General features: G+C 45.0%; 1 protein-coding gene across 1 annotated transcript in view; it reads right to left on the minus strand.

Annotated features, from left to right (window-relative positions):
- LOC139275203 (stAR-related lipid transfer protein 13-like) overlaps nucleotides 1–24,195 on the minus strand; it is a 603,587-nt gene that overhangs the window by 317,764 nt on the left and 261,628 nt on the right. Inside the window, exon 3 of the mRNA XM_070892343.1 lies at nucleotides 3,279–3,312. Within this exon, the coding sequence (XP_070748444.1) occupies nucleotides 3,279–3,312 (34 nt within the window). The remainder of the gene's footprint in view (nucleotides 1–3,278; nucleotides 3,313–24,195) is intronic.

Raw genomic sequence — 24,195 nt, forward strand, 5'->3', positions numbered from 1 at the left:
ATCGAGTGCATCATTCTGAATTCATGCACGTCATCCACCACCGTGAAAAGCCTACGTGCGATCTTTGTAACCGACGGCTTGCCGGACATCCTGGTTAGTGATAATGGCCCATGTTTCACAAGCTATGAATTCCGAGAGTTTATATCGGGCAATAGCATCAACCACGTCAGGACTGCGCCGTTCAAGCCGGCCTCCAATGGCCAGGCGGAACGTGCGGTCCAAATCATTAAGCAAGGTATGCTCAGGATTCAAGGACCCTCCCTACAATGCCGCCTATCGCATCTCCTGCTGGTCTATAGATCCCGACCGCACTCACTCACGGGTGTCCTGCCAGCAGAGCTACTAATGAAATGAACACTCAAAACTCGGTTGTCCCTCATTCACACAGTCCTGACCGACATAGTTGAGGGCAAGCGCAAGTCACAAAACGAGTACCATGACCGTAATTCGAGGGGGAGATGTATAGAAATAAATGATCCGGTATTTGTCCTCAATCACGCCATGGGGCCCAAATGGTTTGAGGACACTGTAATTGACAAAGAGGGGAATAGGGTAGTAAAACTCAACAATGATCAGATATGCCGTAAGCATCTGGACCAAGTAAAAAAAAGATTCAGCATCAACACGGAGCAACCTGAAGAAGACCATGAGATGGAGCTCACAACACCGCCAGTGAATGAGCAACAAGAGCAATCGGAAGAATGCACAGTCCCTGAGGTCAGCCCAGACAGGCCGGAATCACCACAGGTGACAGACACTCACGTCAGTGTCCAACAACCAGAGCCCCAACTGCGACGCTCCACGAGGGAGCACAGACCACCTGAAAGACTAAACCTATGATCCCAATAAGACTTTGGGGAGAGGAGGGGGGGGTGGGGGAGGTGATGTCATGTATGTAACCACAATGTAACACCACTGTATTACCGTATACACTCAACCTAGATGCACACCTTGACCACAAGGGGTGAACTTGTGGGAGACACTCCTTACCTGATCACACAGGTATAAAAAGGGAGGTCCCACGCAGGGTCATCGTTTTTGGAGTCCTGTGAATAAAGAGTTAAGGCCACAGAGTGACCTTGTCCCCAGAATGTGCCTCGTGTGGTTTCATACTGTAGAGTAAGGACTTTACAATCATGGTCTCAGGTCCACTTCGCTGCCGCTCCCCATAACCCCTTATTCCCTTATCGGTTAAGAAACTGTCTATCTCTGTCTTAAATGTATTCAATGACCCAGCTTCCCCAGCTCTCTGAGGGAGCAAATCCCACAGATTTACAACCCTCGGAGAGAAGAAATTCCACCTCATCTCAGTTTTAAATGGGCGGCCCCTTATTCTAAGGTTATGCCCCCTAGTTCTAGTCTCCCCTATCAGTGGAAACATCTTCTCTGCATCCACCTTGTCAAGCCCCCTCATAATCTTATACGTTTCGATAAGATCACCTCTCATTCTTCTGAACTCCAATGAGTTGAGACCCAACCTACTCAACCTTTCCTCATAAGGTTCATCTCCGGAATCAACCGAGTGAACCTTCTCTGAACTGCCTCCAAAGCAAGTATATCCTTTCTTAAATATGGGAACCAAAACTGCATGCAGTATTCTAGGTGTGGCCTCACCAATACCCTGTATAACTGTAGCAAGACTTCCCTGCTTTTAAACTCCATCCCCTTTGCAATAAAGGTCAAAATTCCATTGGCCTTCCTGATCACTTGCTGGCCCTGCATATTAACCTTTTGTGTTTCATGCACCAGGACCCCAGGTTCCACTGTACTGCAACACTTTGCAATTTTTCTCCATTTAAATAATAACTTGCTCTTCGATTATTTTTGCCAAAGTGCATAACCTCACACTTTCCAACATTATACTCCATCTGCCAAATTTTTGCCCACTAATTTAGCCTGTCTATGTCTTTTTGCAGGTTTTTTGTGTCCTCCTCACACATTGCTTTTCCTCCCATCTTTTGCTACGATACACTCGGTCCCTTCATCCAAGTCATTAATAAAGATTGTAAATAGTTGGGGTCCCAGCATTGATCCCTGTGGCACCCCACTAGTTACTGATTGCCAACCCGAGAATGAACCATTTATTCCGACTCTCTGTTTTCTGTTCGTTAGCCAATCCTTTATCCATGCTAATATATTACCCCCAACCCCGTGAACTTTTATCTTGTGCAATAAGCTTTTATGTGGCACCTTGTCAAATGACTTCTGGAAGTCCAAATACACCACATCCACTGGTTCCCCTCTATCCACCCTGTTCATTACATCCTCAAAGATTTCCAGCAAATTTGTCAAACATGACTTCCCCTTCATAAATCCACTCTGCCTGACTGAATTATGCTTTTCCAAATGTCCTGCTACTGCTTCTTTAATAATGGACTCCAACATTTTCCCAACCACAGATGTTAGGCTAACTGGTCTATAGTTTCCTACATAAGAACATAGTAATTAGAAGCAGGAGTAGGCCATTCGGCCTCTCGAGCCTGTTCCTTCATTCAACAAGATCATGGCTGATCTTCTACCTAAACTCCACTTTCCCGCCATAAGAAGAAAATGTGTTCAGCCGATGTAATTTTGGGATATAACAGCACTAACTGTAAGAGTGCAAGAAAACAAAGGCTGTATTTCAAGATAATTTTAGGCCTCAGGACAAGTATGTAAATGAAAATCTAACAAGATAATTCAATCAAAATGACACGTAACAAATGCTACCCTGATTTCTATGGAGCTTTAAAATTACTATTGACTTTGGTTTAGAAGCATTTGGAGATCATTTAGAATAAAGACACATTTTTCTAGTAATTGCAATATTCTGTCTGTGATTTGGAATCGATGATAATACTCTATTTTATCTATATCAGCTTCTCAAAGTAAGAGATTTTCAGTCTTATAATTAAAAAGAGTTTTAAAAATGAATGTTGTAGTGCACTCATTAATCACAAACCTTACCCTCAGAAATGGTCGAAAGTGCTGTAAATTGTAAATTGTTCAGATTCAGGAAAGCATAAAACGACAACGCTATGCTAGAATATTCTGCAGCATTCTTATTCCCACTAGTCTTGAAACACTTTACAACTTATAGTGCAATAAAAAAGGAAATTTCAGCTTTTGAAATATTTACTACTGGGTGGAAAATGATACAACATATTCCCCCTATGCCATACAGTATAAACCTGCAGAGAAATGGCTGCACTTTTATTGTCACATGCAGAACCCATTAAATATTATTGCAGCTAAGAGAATGAGCTCAGACTGCGAGACTCTAAAGAAGTCGAACTCACCAGCTGTCTCCTGGCTCAACTTCAGTGGCAGGGCCTAAAAGAAAAAACATAATTTTCAATTTAACTTGACCACGGTCCAGATGAGCTTGAATGCTAATGCAGATGAAGACAACCAGGTAACAGTCTTTGAGGTACTGATCACTGCTGGTGATCCACTAAACCCTAAGGCATTGGAAAGAGAGGTCAGTTATCCGGCTAATAAAAGTTCAAATCCAACACAAAATTCACACTGATCGAGGTGGATTGTAAAATCTTAACTGTCCTTTTCTCAATTCATTAAATATGCAAAACTCAGGGCTAGAAAGGAGACTTCAATCACAGAGAATATTTGGCAAGTTAAGAAATAGAAGCAGTTATCAGGTATTTGCATTCTTTAAATTAATTCTGTTGCTTTCTTTATTGCCTATTTTTAAATTTTTGCTGATTTATTGATTATCAGACTGACTTAGATCTCTATACACCTGCTATCAGGACTGCAAATACTGAACATTCAGCAACCACCCAAGATGGAGCAAGCTGCTATACTTGTGAAGTTCAGGGTCTGGTGCTTGTGTTCTGCTACAGGGCAGGTCCTATCTCAAGTCTCAAACATGAGATTCTTGAGCTGCTTACTAGGGAAGAGTAGTTCTGATGGTTTCCCATTGATTCCTCACGGTTCTTATATTCGGAGCACCTTCTCCTAGCCCCACCTACCCCTTACGATGGGCCAGCGGCCCCCATCGGACACAAGTAACCCCGCTGGATGTCAACCCAGTAGGAGTTCAGGTTATTCTGGTTTGATTTAGTCTGCACAGGAGGAATGCGCAGAAAGAGAGCGCTTGCAGTATGACGTTGAAGATGAACATTTGATATTTGTGGGAGACCAAGAGGTAGTCTTGCACCACAAGTGCTGCACATCAGCTGAAGTATAACTGCAAGAGCATGGATAACTTTACCCTAAATAAAATTTCACAGGCAAAAGATATAGAAAATAATACTGAGACAATGCACCGCAATCACAAATAAAAATACTAAAACCAACAAACTGAAATAATGTACTCACGACACAACGCCATGTTATATTTTTAATCATTTATACAGAAACCATCCAAATAAAAGAGCTGATTTGAAATAGTTCAAACTGTAATATTTTTCCACTCTTATCCCACCATCTCACCTTCCTTTTGCCAATTACTTTCCTAAACTCTACATAAGCTGCTGAATTTAGCACTTCCCGCCTCCACCATACTCATTCACTCAGATCCCAGCCAGTGTGTAGGGTTACCAACCGCGTCTAACCCACGCAGGAAAAATGAGTCACAAAAGCTTCAGAGTTCAAAAGCTCGGTTTGACTGTAATGTGTTTAGTCTGTACAGATTCTACTGCTGTTTATTTGTTGAGATCGCTGCCTCGATGTTTTTCTCTATGCTCGGGAAGCCAGTCAGGAATGTACTGGTTACCACTCGGGATAAGAGGTTCGCTGCAGTGTGTGGTTTACCATTGCTTCACCAGGATTACCAGAAGCACATATTAGCTCACAATAAAAAGGAAGTCTTAATCCCCGATACATACAAAGCCAGGATTGCCACTGTTAATTTTAAGTAATTGATAAACTCATTAGGATTGTAATCTTACTATGATCTCATTGAGGCAGCACAGATATGTGACACAGCTGTTTAAAAAATCTCTGGAATTAAAATTGCTGTCATTGAGCCAAGGAATTGCAGTTTAAGAACAAAGGTATTGACAAAATGGCCTGGATTTTCCAGTGAGAAGAAATGTGGCCGCAAAATGTTCCAGTGCCTTGACCTTGTGATAATAGTGAGTGCGGGTAAGACTACTATCCCTGATGGCGCACTCATCCACTGGATGTCCATTCTTCTTGTGTGAGTCTACACAGTGAGTGGTAACTAACTACTTGGGGCATCACAGAGAAGTCTGATCCTCCCCCACCACAACATTTCCAGCAATTCTTTGTTCTTCTCCCTCCCTTTGGCGAATTGACTAGGGTTACCAATTCTGGTTGGACCTACTCCTGGTGGTTCCATCACATGATCTCCCGCCTCCAACCACCCAGCCCAATAAAACAGCCTTTTCCTCATCACCAATATTTTTATAACTAATTAATGAAAATGTTTAAAGAAACTGAAAAAAACGCTATGTTTTTAACGCTCCCTTGACTTTTCTCCTGGGTTGTTCACAGAACTGTTCAGGAGATTAATCTTCAATTGCTGACGACTCTAGGGCAACCCTGAGGGTTGGCAACACTAGTACTGATGCCAATTGTAATATCTCCTACTGCAGCTGCCTCAGCATAGATTTGAGATTGAATCTGGGACCTTTTTGCCTTGTTTGCTTACTGTGTATTCAGCTGAGCCACTGGGTAAGGCTAAGCCACATTCCTTTCAGTCAATTGCCACTAAACCTGAAATAAAATTTGTTTACAGAATTTATTTTTTTACTTGGACTCTAATGAAGTAGTATTCTGAACAGGGCCATACATCAGCCTCGTATTTCACCAAATCACTTACCTAGCTTACACTAAACCATCCTTCCTCCCTGTCTCTACCCGCAATAGGTCTTAGTAGAGGACTTAAAAAGGCCAAATACTTGTTTAAGAAACTACAACATTGAAATAGCAGACTTGTTAAAGGCAGTAGAAAAGGTTGAATAAATTACCTACAGCTTGCCCACTGCAAACAACCAGCTGAATTAACACACAGATAGAAAGAAGAAAGAAAGAAAGACTTGCATTCATATAGCGCCTTTCACGACCACCGGATGTCTCAAAGCATTTAACAGCCAATTAAGTACTTTTGGAGTCTGGTCACTGTTGTAACGTGGGAAACATGACAGCCGATTGCGCACAGCAAGCTCCCAAAAACAGCAATGTGATAATGACCAGATAATCTGTTTTGGTGATGTTGATTGAGGGATGGCAGGACTGACATATGAGGAGAGACTGGATCGACTGGACCTGTATTCACTGGAGTTTAGAAGGATGAGAGGGGATCTCATAGAAACATATAAAATTCTGACAGGATTGGACAGGTTAGAGGCAAGAAGAATGTTCCTGATGTTGGGGAAGTCCAGAACCAGGGGTCACAGTTTAAGGATAAGGGGTAAGCCATTTAGGACCAAGATGAGGAGAAATTTCTTCACTCAGAGAATTGTGAATCTGTGGAATTCTCTACCGCAGAAAGTTATTGAAGCCAGTTTGTTAGATATATTCAAGAGGGAGTTAGGTATGGCCCTTACGGCTAAAGGGATCAAGGGGTATGGAGAGAAAGCAGGAAAGGGGTACTGAGGTGAATGATCAGCCATGATCTTATTGAATGGCGGTGCAGGCTCAAAGGACCGAATGGCCTACTCCTGCACCTATTTTCTATGTTTCTATGTTTCTATAAATATTGGCCAGGACATCAGGGATAGCTCCCTTGCTCTTCTTTGAAAAAGTGCCATGGGATCTTTTAGTCCACCTGAGAGAGCAGTCAGGGCCTCGGTTTAACGTCTCATCCGAAAGACGGCACCTCCGACAATGCAGCGCTCCCTCAGCACTGCACTGGAGTGTCAGCCTAGTGCAGATACAAACTAAGATATGAGTTCAAAACAGCTGTTGGATATTAGCAAAATAAAGACAGAATTTGTGACTTTATTAACTGCTATCTCGCAATGAGCATTCAGAAGGCTTCAATTTCATATCTTTGTTCGTGGGATTTACCTTACAAGGAATTAGTGACAGAAATATTAAAAAGGGCTGGATTTTCAGCGTTGCTCATTTCCGGGCAGTAATGGCGGCAGGGCAGTAAAGTTTGCACCTGGAAACAGTTTGCACCTCAGTCAGCAAAATTCGGCAGCTGGCCCTGGGGTGTGGTGCGGACACTAAGGGAAGTGTTGCACACCTCTCTTAGGTTGCTAGGCCAGCTGAGCTTGCAAAAATTCCGAGCTAAACAGCCGACCTCAGAGTGCTCCAAGAGAGGCCTGGGGAGAAATTAAAACCTGAATCAAAAACACCAAAAACATTTCCAATAAATAACTCACGCATACATAAATTGCAAAAAAAAACAATCACACTTACCGAGACCGACATGACTTTACCTCACTGCAGCTGCTGCAGCTCGGACTGCCCGTTTTCACAGACGGTCCCAGCAGGGGGCGCTCTACGGAGCACCATGGATCGGGCGGGAGCCAAAAATCGAGCCGGTGTTGCAACCAGGGGCGTTGCACACCGGCTCGCCTCTTCCAGGCGGTAATGTTCTGCAACCTGCCGAAACCGGCCCCGAAAATCCCGACGAGTCACTGAAAGCTGGCCAGAAGATCTTACTGCTGCCATTGCTGCCCCTCTGGGGCAAAAACTGAGGAGGCACCAAGCTGAAAATGCAGCCTATGGTTCCTTCTTTGTTACAGTGGACATGCTTGTATTTTCAAAATTCTAAACAGAGAATAGTTATAGAACATGGCAAATAGTTTTAACGTTGGTGAAAATATGTAAAAGGGGTTTGTGGGGCTAGCCTTGCTTTGGAACACTGGGGTATATTTTCCTGTACTGAAGGATATTCCAGGGTTGGCTTTAATTACTTATGCATGGTGAGCATCTTGCTCAGATTGTGTCTACCCGTGGGTGCTTGCCAACATGGATAGAGAAAGAAAATCGCATGTGTCATCAGCACTTAAAGGCGACAGGCCAAAATTAAAGGTCAAATTAACGCAAGTGGCTGCATGTGGAGCCCACGACAGTTTGAGCGAATTCAAAGGTTGTAAGAACTTTAAATTTATTTTTCAGCCTTTCCGAAGGCAGTATGAGGGAAATGAAATGGCTGGAAAAACCACAGAAAGGTGAAACCAATGTGGAGATGGGAAAGCGAGGGGCTGATGTCCATCCCCTTTTTCAGGAATGGGATGGTAACACATTGGGCTCAATATTGCCAGAGTTATGCCCATTTTTCTAGGCCAGAAACGCAGCAGAAATATTTTGCCAAAGTTTCCCCGGTGTATTATTCAAATTTGGCGCCATGCAGCTGCCTCGGGGGGTGGAGCCTGCTGCCTGCGTCGAAAAAACAATGCCGCACCTTCTGCGCATGTGTGACAAAAAAGTGACGTTTGTGATATTATTTAAATGGATGCGCATGCGCAGTACAGCTCCAGGTTGGCAATCGGCCATTTTTAAAGAGCCAGTTGTGTGAGAAGGAGGGCTGTCTGAGAGCATTGGAAAAATCGGATCTGCAGCAAAACAAAATGTAATGCGGTGCAAGGACCAAGAATTTCTTACAGGATGAAGTGGAGGCACTAGTTACTATGATTGAGACCAGATGGCAGGAGCTGAACACCAGCAGAGGGCACATAAAAGTTCCACCCAAAGAAATGAAGAAATGCTGGAACCAAGTTGCAGAAGATTACTGCACAATGGTGACCACCACGAGATCAGGAGGCCAGTGTAAAAAGAAGCGGCAGGACCATCGTCAAGTAGTTAGTGTAAGTAATATTTTCATTTATTCAATGGAATTACAATTGTAAATGTGACCAGCTGTATATGTCCCACCCAGCAGAAAGACACCCTCTCCAAAAAGTTGCATTTTCATCTTTGCAGAGGAAGGTGGCACATAATAAAAGGGAAAGAACTCGAACAGGAGGAGGCCCGGCAAATCTGCCCCCACTGACATCCTTTGGAAGAGAAAGTTGCTGCTTTGATGGAGAAAAGCAACCACCACTGCACAAGCTGGGCCCGCACTCGAGGGAGAGGGTAAGTCCCGCAAATTCCACAGTCTGGCTTTGCTAAATGTTAAGTACTGTGCGGGCTAGCCATGCTTCGGTTCATGGGTGTGTGTCCGGCAGCTACGCTTCGGTTGATGCAATGTGCCATCATTCATCGTGGTCCTTCAAATGAGCCTGCTGTCTGCGCTGTGTGAGCCTACTCATGCCACCCTGCCCCCTCCTCTGCTGCTAACCATTTGTCTGTTCTGTTATATTTTGCAGAACTTGAGGCCGACCCTGACGATGCAGAAGAAGATTCAGATGCGGATGAGCCTGAGGAGGAGAACATCTTCCAACCCCATCCCCCAGACCAAGAGCATGGGGGTGAGGGGGAGGAGGCGAGGGAGGGGACGGAGATGGATGAAGCCCCCCATTGTTTTACTGACTTTGGTGGAGGTGCAGGTGCCGCCAATTGAGGAGCCAGCCCCTTCCGTGACTAGTGGTTTGAGTGTTGGTGGGACATTCCATGGTTTCCTAACGTTCGAGGCTGCGGGTCCCGGTGATGGGGTGCAGCGAGGAACACCCAGGGTCTCACCTTCCAAGGCTGCAGGTCCCAGTGGTGGGGTGCGAGCCGCATCCATGGGGAGGAGGGGAAGGAGAGCTCAACTGCGCTCTCCTGAGGTGCAGGATCGAACAGATATGCTTCAGATGATGGCAATGAGTGGGGAGAGCATTGACCTTACTCGATCACTCCTGGACACTATCAGTGGGGTGGGTGATGAGGTAGCGGGACTGTCGGGAGAAGTAACAGCAATCTCACGAGAAATGGGAACGATGTCCGGGACCATGAGTGAGGGAATACGTCAGTCAGCTGAAACGATGTCAGTGACCATGAGAAAGGGAATGTTACAGGTAACTGATGCGCTGTCAGTGAACATCAGGGAGGGAATGTCAGAGATGGTGCAAACATTATCATTGAACATGAGGGAGGGAATGTCACAGGTAGTTGAGACAATTTTGCTCAACGTGAGGGAGGGAATGTTGCAGGTTGTTGAGACACTGTCAGGGCGCATGAGGGACGGCATGTTAGAGTTAGCTGCTGCAATAAGGGAACATGCCCAGACCCTGAGCCCATTGACAGAATCAACTGTCACTTCCACTCCATTCCCCACACCAGCCTCTGAAGAGCCCCAAGCCGGGCCTTGCACATTGCTGCCTGGGCCCTCCATATTGCCACCTCAACAGTTGCTCACTATCCAAGATTTTAGAAAGAATAAGCTTGGTACCAACCCCAGAAACACTGTGTGGGCAGGGGTGGTGGAGTCACCAAGACCAAGCGCAGCGGGCGGTCTTAGAATAAGGTGGAGGAGAGATGGGTGCATCCTTTCTTTGCTGCTGCCGCTGTTGTTGTTATTATTATTGTTACTGTTGTAACTATTGTTCTCAAATTAACAGATTTTTCTAAGCTATATAAATTTACAAGTTTAAGAGTTAGTAAGTGATTTTAAGGTTTTTAAGTGATCTTAGAGTTTGTAAGTGATCATAAAGTTTGTAAGTGATCGTAACTGAAAACTTTAAAGTTTGATACAAGAATAATTTTATTAACGTTAAGCAAAGTAGAAAGAACTGTTTGTTAAACTTTTGAATAAAATATATTTGTTCCATTATTAACACAGCAGGCAGGACAGGTTCTTTGTTCTCTCTCCCCAAGGTCTGGATGGATGGACTTCTGTCCCCCATCCCCACAACTCATTGCAGTCTTGTGCCTTGTGCAGCAGCCTTCCGATCGCCACCTCTCCCCGGGTTTGTTTTCCAGCTGAACCCCGAGCCCCGAGCCTGGGCGCGGGGCCGATTCTGACGGCCGATGCTACGACCCCCCTCCTGCCCTGCTTGAAGACGTTCGATGGTGGCGTGTGAGTGAAAGAAAAATGAAATCTGCAGAAATCCAAGAAACTTCCATGTATGCCGTTGAAAGGTTAAAAAAAAGTTGAACCTTATTATGGATATTTCAAGTGTTAGAGACTCCCTCCAAAAACTTCGATGAAAAACAATGGCGTCTTTCAGCGACGATTTTTCAATATGCACTGCTTTCTGTTAACTCACCAGAAGGTTTGTCGGAAGTGGCCAGATACGCTGACCTAGGATAGAAAATTTGGGGGCAAACTGCGAAAAATGCTGAAAACTGGCGCAGACATGAGGGAACGCCCCCTCTCAACTCTCAACGCTGGCAGCTCGTCGAGATTATTCAAATAAGGACCGATCATGAATATGGTTCCGGCCTCACACCGACTCCATTGGCAGGCAATGGGCTCACAGCAGCCGCCTCCTGCCTGGTGTGATGGAGTTGGTTGGAGGAAAATTCACTTCAGAATATGCGGGAAGCAATGTGGATCCTTTACAATCAACCCTCCTCAATAATTTAACTTTGACTTGTCACGATACGCCTTGGCAGTCCCTGACCTCCTGTGAAAGTTTTGTATTGTAAGAGCTCCTTCTTTAGGTCCCATTTTTTTTTACAGCACTTCTATTTATCCTGAAGTTTTGCAAATGCTACCATTATAGTCAGCTTTTTGGTCAATATGTGAACATTTTTGGCTTTTTATATACTGGACAAAAAAATCTTTAAAATAAATACCCTCAAAAATTTAAATCAGAAAGAATATACAAAATAACCAGAACAAAATTTGGGAGTAAAAATGACTGGAAAAATGAAAAAATGCGCACCCAACTCCCCTAAGGGTTACTACTGATGGCTGAACAGAGCAGTGGCACCATCATAAATGGACAGGGAATTTTCCTAATGCACTTGAATGCGTCACTGAATTGAAATTATATATGAGATGACCTTAAGCTGATCAGAAGATCCTATGTTGTCTGAAAACAGTAGAGATCTGGTGATACAGAGCTCCATTTGATTTCCTGGTCCCATCACCTGTTATGTGGGCACGATCAGTCATATGGAGCAGAAAATAAAGCCTACTGTCCTTTGACCTCCAGGATCTAGATTTAAATCTAGCCAGAAAAGTGGGATGAAAGTCTCTTCACTCTGATGGCAAGAAATAACTTTTTGGAATGTTAATCTAGTTCCTGGTGCATGAGCGTTTGGACCACATTACCAAAGCATTTGAAAGATAGCGAAGTGACACCTCAGTGTTCATAGACAATACAGGCCCATTTCAAGAGGGATCTAGAGTTAATAAAAGGAAATGAATTACTTCAATAAGATGAAGTGGTTTGAAGTTAATTGGATGAGACATCAGTGCTGAGAGAGGTATGGCCAGGAAATATACAAGGTCAAATAAAGTGCACTTTCTAAACAAAGCTTAAGTGCCTGATGTAGGGAAGTCACTGGCTGAGCCAATTTAAAGTTTTAATGGTAAAGGTTACGATTGATAGGTGGGCAGCTTTGACAAATGGACAGCATTGTAGTATTAATCAGCAATATTTAGTGTGGCAGAGAGTAATAAGCAAAATATCAGGCAAAAGTATTTATGACTAATAAAGACAAGTGGATCCAATATCGGCTTCTACTGTCCCATCATGGTTCATGACATCAATGGCCAAGGGAGACAGCTCAGTGTTTGCAGATATTCCAGTACAGATCTGATTGAATAATTGTATAATTGTGTGCCTGCTGATTTTATGTTACAATGAATATTCAAATATTTTATATTATTTTTAGACTGCTCTACAAGTTATTTTCTTGTTTTGTGTAATCATGAGTTACCCTAGCAAGAATATGACAGAGGCTTTGTCATCCTACCAGTGTTCTCTATGGATCAGTAGAACACCTTGTGGTGTATTTATCCATTAAGCCATTGGGGCAGCTCTTGCTTGTCCAGCAAACCAATTGGAGTTAGTAAAGTCTAAATGTTACTCGATCCTGCAACTAAGACTCAGGCCTTCTGCACTGCAGTCTAGAGACTTGAGCACAAAATCTCAGCTGACACCAAGTGGGTGGTACACTGTCGGAGGTTCCACATTAAATTGAGGCCCCTGTCATGTGGGCGTGAAAGATCCTATAGCAATATTTGAAGAAGGGCAGAGGAATTTTCCCCAGTGTCCTGATCAATATTTAAACCCTCAACCAACATTACTAAAAACAGATTGGGTGGGATTTTCCCGAGTCCCACCCGGACAGTACGAGGAGACACATGAGACGACGAATAATCCAGAAGGTTGTATTTCCTGGCACGCTGTGGAGTTTTAACATGTGAAAAAATATGAACCCCGCCCACTTTCACCTTTCACTCAGGTGGGACAGGAGGTGGGGGTCTGCAATGGGACAGCTGCAGCCTGGAGGAGCAATGCTTGTGAGCCAGGAGGAGCACGAGTGCTTCGTCACAACCCCCCCAACATCCTCCTGGCCCTCCCCGGGGTTGGGGATCTGAGCCCCCCCCCCACCCCGCATCAGGTAACAGGTTCCCTGCCCAGACGGCAGGCTGATTGCCAGGCTGGCTTCCATTCATGTGGAGAACTCGGACAAGGAGGCCACAGGACCAGGTAAGTGCTGGGCCCGGGTTGGTGGGGGGGAGGAGGAGGGGGCGGGGTGTCCAATCGTGTGGGGGGAGGTGGGGGTCCAATTCCCCAGAGGGAGTGGGGTCCAATCCCCTAAAGGAGGGGGTATATTCGAGGGCCAGAGGCATTCGATCCCTGACCCGGGATGGGGGTGGGGGAGAGGAGTTATGATCCCCGACCCCGGGGCTGAATCACGATCCCTGGGCGGTGTTCCAGGCCCAGGGCCGGGGGGTGTGGGCAATCTCTGATGGGGTGGAGGGGGGGGGGTGCTCAGATTCCCATCCCCGGGGAGGGCCAGGAGGATGTTAGGGGGGTTGTGATGAAGCACTCCTGCTCCTCCTGGCTCACAAGCATTGCTCCCCCAGCCGTCTCATTGCAGACCCCCACCTCCTGTCCCACCTGAGTGAAAGATGAAAGTGGGCGGGGTTCACATTTTTTCAACTTTCACCTCCCCCCATACCTCCAATCCACTCTTACCTCAGCAAATTCTGTCCATTATCACATTGCTGTTTGTGGGAGCTTGCTGTGCACAAATTAGCTGTCACATTTCCTATATTACAACAGTGACTACACTTCAAAAGTACTTCATTGGCTGTAAAGCGCTTTGGGACATCCTGAGGTCATGAAAGGTGCTGTATAAATCCAAGTTCTTTCTTTTTTTATACTACAGCTTTTAAACTACATTTTAAAACAATACATTTCAATAAAGATCCTTTTGAGTACTACATCTCACATGCTGCTTCCTAAAGAAAAGAATATCTGGATCATAAGCAGCATCTTGTAGAGTGTGCGGGGCACAGTTAGTCATATTTTATGCATCAGCCAAAATTTGCTGAATCACTGCTGCTTTTGTTTAGCTGACCAAATGCTCCTCAGCGAAAGGATGCTCATGTGATCTTTTGTAGCTACTGCTGCAATGCAGGCAGACATGTTTCATTCTCTCTTCAAGTAAATAACCACTGTGACCACAAAATATTCACAAATCATTTCTTCATAAATCAAGTCATCTTCCTTGTCTGTTTATTCTATAACCCACTCTGTTTGACAATTAGAATAGTCCCTGTTGCAACACTTGACAGCTGACTTGAGTTAGAGTTGCTAACAACTGTACAATATTTTTTCAGAGAGGGATATATGACCCTGATTGAGGTAACAACTTTTATTTCCTTTATTAACAAGTTCTAACCAAAGTCACTGCTGAAAACCTAATCAATACCCCTTTATAATTTATTAATAACAAGATACAAAGTAAGAGTAAAAATGTCAGGTCAGTTGCCACGGCCTGTGGCTGTTCATGATGAACAGCTGTCAATTAATGTGATTTCAGAAAAAGACCCAGCGCATTACCACCTCTGATTTAACAATGCGGATGCTAAGCAATGTATTTTACTGTAGGACTGTAACATGCAGCTGTTCTGTCCCTCCAAATCATAGTCGGTATATCATTGCAGGACTTTATTTTTCACAATTATTTTCATTGCTTTCAGGCCAGTTCCCCCTCCCCTGCCCTGCAGCATTCCCCAGTTGAGAGGTTGTGTGCATCATTTACTGCCAGGGCCTCGAGGGGATTTGCAGAGTTAATCAGGATGACTGAGTCTTCTGATTACCCCCTCCAATGCACATCCACCCCCACTGGAAGTACCTCCCCTTTTTTCAGGCTTGTTAAGTAGTCACATGTGTAATTATAAATCTTTTCATAGAGAGTGTATGTGAAATATTCCACAATACCCAAAGGGTGTAATTCTCCACTAATATAGCATGAGGCAGGTATGATGTATATTGAATGTAAACTGCACTGAATGCATAGGGTTTTTAATCATTATTGACTGACATTTTAAATAAGTTAATATTATGCAAAATGAAATGTTAGCTTGGATGCAAAGCTTTGGCACGGTTGGCAGCCATGTTGAAATCAATGGTGGAGACCCAGCAGAAAATGAGGTATGTTAATGTACAACACAGTATTTAAAATAATATTAATATGCTTCTTTGAATAGAAGTTAAATGAGGTTTTAAAAAGTAAATGTTATTAATATAACGTTTTAAAGGGACAGTGGGGGTAGGTCTTGACTTTCTGCGATTGTGTGAAATGGGTGCTAGCGAGACGCAGCCTGCTTTACCTCTCTCCTGATTTTTAGTTCCCATTGAAGTCAATGGAAATGAAAATTGGGAGACATGTAAAATAGGCTGCCAACTCGTAATCACCCGTTTTACACTATCCCATAAAGTCAAGATCTACCCCAGCACCTTCATGTAAAAGTATTTGCCATGCCCATTTTTTTTGTTATCTACAAATATGTGTTACAATGATGTAAATGAAATCGAAACAAATCAGTGGATCATTTGGACTTAATGTAATTGTGCTGAAAAAGGCATATTGTTCTCCAAGCTCTGCTCTCTTCTCCTTAGAAGTAAACTATTTCCCAATTCTTTTTCATGAAGAAACTGTACCTTTGAAGAAACTTACTGAACTCTATCACCCTGTTGCAATAGTTTGGACTCTTTTGCCATTCTGTTCAAATAATCATATCCATCACAATCATCTGTTGTTTTATTTGGCAAAGCCAAATTCCTTCAGGAATTTTTAACACACTTATAGTCCAGGGCAACATCTGTGGTTCTACTGTTCGCAACATTTATTGGGATACTGTCCAGGGCTCCGGATGTTTAATCCCTGTCTTCTCTCATTAACCACACCATGGAAATATAATCTGAAGCATTGTATGGGGTGCTGCAGGGTATTAACAAAATTATTTATTTCAGTTCAAATTTTAAAAGTATTATCTAGGGTCTTCAACAGGATGTTTGGACATTGGATAGCAGAACCTAGTCAACTCGGGATGTTAGATCAATGGAAAGGGTATGGCAGAGAGTCATCAGAACTATACCGGGAATGAGAGGTTGCACTGCCAAGAAAAAGGGCAAAAATTCCAGCTTTTATTATTGGAACAGAGGAAGTTATGGGAACCACTGGCCATGAAAACAAATTTGAAAGGTTTTGAGAGAATAAATATTGTAAAATGTTTTCCACCAGTTCGGCATAGATTATCACTGGAAGAATGAACAGAAAAGTTAGAAGGAATCTTTTCACATAGAGGACCTGAAATACTTTATCATAAGTGGCTATTAAGGCAAAGACGATAATATCATTTAGAATTGAATTGAAAAGAAGAACATAAAAGGTTATGAGAAAAGGTCAGGGAAATGGGATTAGAGTAGATAGTTCCTGTTGAAAGGCTACCAGGTACAATGGACTGAATAGTCTCCTAAGTTGTAAATTCTGTGATCTCCCTGCCTGCTTCCAACTTCAAAATTGAAACTCAAGGAGCAGTGGCAGTGTGGATATGAAGGTGGGTGCAAGACAATAAGCAGAGAGTAATGGTGAACAGTTGTTTTTCGGACTGGAGGGAAGTATACATGGTGTCTCCCATGGTATTCGGACCATTAGTCTTTTTGATATAAATAACCTGGGCTTGGGTATAGTGGGCATAATTTCAAAGTTTGCAGATGACATAAAGCTTGGGAATGTAGAAATAATGAGTAGGATAGTAGCAGACATCAGGAGGATATGGACAGACTGGCAAAATGGGCAGACACATAGCAGATGAAATTAAACAGAGAGTGATGCATTTTGGAAGGAAAAATAACGAGAGTCAATATAAATTAAATGGTAATATTTTAAAGGGGGTACAGTAACAGAGAGACCTGGAGGTTCACATACAAGAGTCATTGAAGGTGGCAGGATATGTTGATAAAGCTGTTAAAAAAGCATATGGAATCCTTGGCTTTATAAATAGAAGTATGGGGGAGAAAGTTGCATCATTTGTGCCTCCCGGGAGCACTAACTGGGCACAAATAACTTCCCGTCCGAGGCGCGGGGCCGCTACCGATTCCCGCGAAAGTTAGCGGAGATGCTAACCGGTAGCACCCCGCCCAGTGAGGCTGCCGAGGGTAATGTCCGTGCCAGCTTCGCATCAGTTCGCTCGCAGGGCAAAAAATTAAAGGGGAGGTGCGATGCTGACATTTTTTAAAATGGCCTTTCCCTTTTGAAATCACAGGGTCCGTGCCACGATGTTGCAATCTGGCACTCTGCTTCGGTGCCAGGCTGCTGCCATGTCACCCCGCTCCCCAATGGTGAAGTGGTGGCCCCTTCTCCCCGATGCAGAGACCTTTAACGGAAGGGGAGGACCCAGTGCTACACGGTTCTCTGCGTCATGCTGGAAAGTTCCCGGTGTTACTGCCCCAGTCCCGCCCCTGAGAGGAAGTGAAGCATGCGACATTGCATTCCACTTCCTCTTGGGGGCGGTAAGCCCAATTTAGCTGCTGGGGAGGTACTTCCGTGCCTGGTGCAGGAAATTCCGCCTCACAGCTATTACTGTGGCGGTAACGAATTTCACCCCCACAGAGTACAAAAGTTAGTAAGTTATGCTAAACCTTTATAGCTCACTGGTTAGATCTCAGCTGGAGTATTGTGCCCAATACTGGGCACCGTACTTTTGAAAGGATGTCAAAGTCTTGGAGAGGGTGTAGAGGAGTTTCACTAGAATTATACCAGGGATGAGAGATTTCAATTATCTGGAGAATCTAGAGAAGCTGGGATTGTTCTCCTTACAACAGTGAAGGTTGAAGGGAGATTTAATAGAGCTGTTCAAAATTATGAGGGGTTTTGAAAGGAACTGTTTCCACTAGCAGGGTGGTTGGTAACCAGGGAACACAGATTAAAAATAATTGGAAATAACGCTGGGAGAGATGGGGAGAAATTTGATAGCGCCCCATTTGGGACGTGAACTTCTAAACTTTTGAAAAGTCAGCGTCAGGCGCAAACAAATCCTAACTTCTTCGAACTTGGATTTTAGCACCCCAGGAAGGGAGGTGGTAACTGAGGCGTTAATGACCTCAGTAGTGCTTTGCAGGGGCGCTAATAGCAGAGTGCTACCCAATTTAAGGTGACTTGTATTCAGAAATCATCCTTCAATCCATCACACTGGCTCATTCCAGCTCTTAAAGGGGAGTTTATATCAAGTTGCAGCAGCTCATTTTCACCAGTGCTGCATCTGAGGAAAAGCTGAGAGCAAGTGGAAGAAGCTTCTGGTATGGCTGCTGCAAATCCAGTTGGAAGGGAGAGGGCACAGCGTTTTAATGATAAGGCGTTGGAGGCATTGGTGGGGACAGTGGAGAGAAGGAGGGATGCGCTCTTCTCGGCAACTGGAAGGAAGCCACTGTCACAGGTCTTCAGGGCTATGTGGAGGCAAATAGCAGAGGAGGTGTCTGCCAGCATTGTAATGGATCGAACACTTACACAGTGCTGGAAGAAGTTCAACGACCTCAGTCAGGTGGTCAAGGTGAGTACATACTTCCACATCTCCTACATCCCAACCTCTGAACCTCTGTCTGTGCACACGGCACAAACCACCACTCCCGCATCACTCACCCACCAAACATATGCAGCTACTCAAACTCACATCCTCATCTCACGCCTTGCCTACATTCACTGCTATTCAACGTCAGCAGGCATATCTCCCACATACATAGCTGGAGTCTTACTCACACAAATTCCTTTCATTTGCAGGTTAAGATGGCGTATAATCGGAGGGAGCAACACAGGACAGGCGGGTGTGAATCTCAGCTGCAGGAGCTGTCCGATCAGGAGGAGCGAGTGCTATGGCTCATTTACCCACAGGTGGTAGGTGTCGTGGCCGTCGGCCCAGCTGGAGGCAACAACAGTATCTTTATTCCCTCTTTTCTCATCTCACATCCCCTCACACCAGAAGGCTTTATCACTTTTCAGCTCCTGATACTGTCTGCCTTCCTTGCTCCATTCCTGCCCCCTGCCCTCACATTAACATGAGTCGTGTTCCCTTTCACTTTGAGATAATCAGCAAGCAGATGACCATCCTGTATCTGAGCCCCCCCCATGATAGTGACGAGGGAAAAGAGGAGGAGGACCCAAGCACTGCGTCACTGCATCTCTCACCCGCAGGCACGAGTTCAGAGACTGGCACAATGTGGTCCTTAGAGGTTAGCTAAGCAGAGGTGTCTGCACTGGGTGATGCACCGGGGCCTAGCAGACTGCAGCAAAGTCAAGGGGAAAGGGTAGCTCGGGAGCCAGCTCCCTAGAGGGAGAGTTCGTGCATGAGTTCTGCTGCACAGGACTCAGATGAAGACCTCGATGGGGAGGCGTTCACAAGAAGGGTGATGGCCATGCACTCCGACATGATCGGTGCAATGCAAGGGTGCCCGAGAACCTCTCGGCAATGGTAAGGACCGTGGAGGAGTCCACCTCCAACATTGCACAGAGCTCTGCGCACATCATGGAGCCCATCATTTCCAGTCTGCAGACGATGGTGGATTCCCAGAGAGACTGTGCGGGTCCAGACCTCACGACGCGTGTCATGGGCGATGTGGCAGCTTCCATTGCAGCACAGGCGGAAGCAACGCAACGTCTTAGTGCTGTTCTGCTGACAATGGTTCGTGGCATGGAAGCTCAATCTGCTCGCATGCAGTCTCAGCTGGACGCCATGCTACGTCTTAGTGCTCTCATGGGTTCAATGGTTGGCGGCATCAAATCTCAGACTGCTCTCATGCAGTCTCAACTGGATGCCACGCGAGCTCTGACTGCTGCCATTGCCGCTGGGCCCACCACAGTCGACCAGGGACCTCTTGGTGTTGCAGTAGGCCACCAAACTGTGCTCCAGTTGAGGTGCTGCCTTGGGGAGTGATATTGGGGGAGTGCAGCAGGATGACAGCATTCCTGAGCCCACCATAGCTACTCCGCCATTGCACTTGTCGCTGCCCGTCATCTAGCCAGCTCAGACTGCCGTCAACTGTAATGTGTTTGCTTCATGGGTTCTTTGCTTAAGAATTCATAGCAACACATTGCTGTTAAAAACTAGTTGGTTTATTAGCAAAGGTTTAACAATCATACTGCACATTACCAGTGCATCCACCAGGCTCACAATGCATACCTCATCATGGATGATGTACACCCAACTGACTGGGGTTTTACTGAGTCTTGTAAACATCACATGACTGGCTAAGTCACTCACAAGTTACAGCTTTACAAACCTGTGAGCATACTCACAAGTGCATACATTACACCGCCCAGCCTGAGGTGATGCAGTCGACAGCCGGACCTTCCAGGCCCAGAGCTGGTCGAGCGCGTCCTGCAAGGCCACCTGTAGTCTCTGGCCCTGACACTCAGCAGCCTTCCACCAGCCCTGCAGCAGTCACAGGGGACTCACTACGAAGCAGCTCGAGAATAGGTAAACCGAGTATTAAGAGGGGATATAAGGTATTGCACAAGGGTGATTCTTAAATATAATTATTATTTATAATAGTGTTAAGTGGTACGAGATAAATTTTTATTTGAATCTTGCATATTTAGTGCTGTCTCTCATTTCAGTTTTGGGGCAGTGGTATGGAAGGAGAAATTGACGTGCTGATGGGGACGTGCAGAGCAACATAGAAAATAGGTGCAGGAGTAGGCCATTCGGCCCTTCGAGCCTGCACCGCCATTCAATAAGATCATGGCTGATCGTGCACTTCACTATCCCATTCCTGCTTTCTCTCCATACCCCTTGATCCCTTTAGCCATAAGGGCCACATCTAACTCCCTTTTGAATATATCTAATGAACTGGCCTCAACATCTTTCTGTGGTAGAGAATTCCACATGCTTACAAATCTGAGTGAAGAAGTTTCACCTCATCTCGGTCCTAAATGATTTACCCCTTATCCTTAGACTGTGACCCCTGGTTCTGAACTTTCCCAACATGGGGAACATTCTTCTTGCATCTAACCTGTCCAATCCCATCAGAATTTTATATGTTTCTATGAGATCCCCTCTCATTCTTCTAAATTCCAGTGAATATAAGCCTAGTCGATCCAAACTTTCTTCATATGTCAGTCCTGTCATCCCGGGAATCAGTCTGGTGAACCTTCGCTGCATGCCATCAATAGCAAGAATGTCTTTCCTCAGATTAGGAGACCAAAACTGAACACAATATTCCAGATGAGGCCTCACCAAGGCCCTGTACAGCTGTAGTAAGACCTCCCTGCTCCTGTACTCAAATCCTCTCGCTATGAAGGCCAACATGCTATTTGCCTTCTTCACCGCCTGCTATACCTACATGCCAACTTTCAATGACTGATGTACCATGACACCCAGGTCTCGTTGCACCTCTTTTACTAATCTGTCACCATTCAGATAATAATCTGCCTTCCTGTTTTTGCCACCAAAATGGATAACCTCACATTTATCTACAGTATACTGCATCTGCCATGCATTTGCCCACTCACCTAACCTGTCCAAGTCACGCTGCAGCCTCTTAGCATCCTCCTCCCAGTTCACACTGCCTCCCAGCTTAATGTCATCTGCAAACTTGGAGATATTACATTCAATTCCTTCGTCTAAATCATTAATGTATATTGTCAATAGCTGGGGTCCCAGCACTGAACCTTGCGGTAACCCACTAGTCACTGCCCACCATTCTGAAAAGGACCCGTTTATTCCTACTCTTTGCTTCCTGTCTGCCAACCAGTTCTCTATCCACACCAATATATTACCCCCAATACCATGTGCTTTAATTTTGCACACTAATCTCTTGTGTGGGACCTTGTCAAAAGCCTTTTGAAAGTCTAAATACACCAATCCACTGGCCCCCCCTTGTCTATTCTACTAGTTACATCCTCAAAAAATTCTAGAAGATTTGTCAAGCATGATTCTCCTTTCATAAATCCATGCTGACTTGGACCGATCCTGTCACTGCTTTCCAGATACGCTGCTATTACATCTTTAGTAATTGATTCCAACATTTTCCCCACCACCGATGTCAGGCAGACCGTTCTATATTTCCTTGTTTTCTCTCTCCCTTCTTTTTTAAAAAATGGGATTACATTAGCTACCCTCCAGTCCAAAGGAACTGATCCAGAGTCTATAGAATGTTGTAAAATGACCAACAATGCATCCACTATTTCTAGGGCCACTTCCTTAAGTACTCTGGGATGCAGACTATCAGGCCCTGGGGATTTATTGGCCTTCCATCCCATCAATTTCCCTAACACAATTTGCTGACTAATAAGGATTTCCTTTAGTTCCTCCTTCTCGCAAGATCCTCGGTCCCCTAGTATTTCTGGAAGGTTATTTGTGGCTTCCTTCGTGAAGACAGAACCACCAAAGTCAATTGGTCTGCCATTTCTTTGGTCCCCATTATAAATTCACCTGATTCTGACTGTAAGGGACCTACATTTGTCTTCACTAATCTTTTTCTCTTCACGTATCTGTAGAGCTTTTGCAGTTAGTTTTTATGCTCCCTGCAAGCTTACTCTCATATTCTATTTTCCCCCTCCTAATTAAACCCTTTGTCCTCCTCTGCTGAATTCTAAATTTCTCCCAGTCATCAGGAGTGCTGCTTTTCTGGCCAATTTATATGCCTCTTTCTTGGATTTAACACTATCCCTAATTTCCCTTGTAAGCCACGGTTGAGCCACCTTCCCCGTTTTATTTTTATGCCAGACAGGAATGTACAATTGTTGAAGTTCACCCATGTGATCTTTAGAGTAAGCTATTGCCTATCCACCGTCAATCCTTTAAGTATCATTCGCCAGTCTATCTTAGCCAATTCATGTTTCAGACCGCTGAAGTTACCTTTCTTTAAGCAACAGGGATGTGGGCTGGAATTCTTTGAATCCGAAGTCTGATGAGGCGGTTGCAGACTGGTGATTGAGTGGCTGCCTCATCCATCGCTGCTGTCGCTGCTCCTGCTCCTCCTTGTCTTCCTCCTCCTCATCACCCTCCTGCTCCTCCTCATTCTTTTCCTTCACCTGAGGTGATGGAGCTTTGCCTGGTGGCAATGACTGTGTCCTCATGATGGCCAAGTTGTGCAGCATGCAGCAAACGACGACGAAAAGAGACACCTGCTCAGCCGAGTACTGGAGAATTCCTCCCAAGCGGTCAAGGCAGCAGACCCATTGCTTGAGCATTCCGATGATCTGCTCAATGATGTTCCTGGTGGCAGCATGGCTCCCATTATATGAGTGCTGGGCAGGTGTTGATGTTGCGGAGGGGAGTCATGAGCCAGTTGGGGAGTGGATAGCCCTTGTCGACGACCAGCCAGCTGCGAGCTTGATGTAGTGGCTGGAAGAGAGCTGACACACCAGTCTGGCGCAGGATGAATGCATCATGGCTGCTGCCAGGATAGCGAGCACTGATGGTGAGGATTCGTCATGTGTGGTCTCACATCAACCGTACATTCAGTGAGTGATAGCCTGTGCGTTAACGGAATACCTCAGGATTATGATGCGGTGCCCGCAAAGTGATGTAGGTGCAGTCAATGGCACTCTGTACCATGGGGAAGCCCGCTATCCTGGCAAAGCCACATGCATGCTCCAGCTGCTTCTCTCTGGTATTCCCTTCTCCTTCTGTACAAAGCATCTGTGACCTCGTGGATGCAGCAATGGACGGCAAACTGGGAGATGTTAGAGATATCTCCTGTTGCACCCTGGAAGGATCCGCAAGCATAGAAATTGAGCGCAGTGGTGACATTGACTGCCACTGAGAGAACCGTCATCATCCTGGTCTGAGGCTTGAGGTCTGGTTGTAGGAGGCGGCAGAGCTCAGTGACCACATCTTTGCTGAAGCTCAGTCTTCGAACACACTTTTCCTCAGTGAAATTGATGTAGGGGAACTTCTGCTGGAATACCCTGGGAGAGTAAGATCTCCTGTTGAGAGCC

Source organism: Pristiophorus japonicus, chromosome 10 (genome assembly GCF_044704955.1).
Source record: "Pristiophorus japonicus isolate sPriJap1 chromosome 10, sPriJap1.hap1, whole genome shotgun sequence".
Lineage (NCBI taxonomy): Eukaryota > Metazoa > Chordata > Chondrichthyes > Pristiophoridae > Pristiophorus > Pristiophorus japonicus.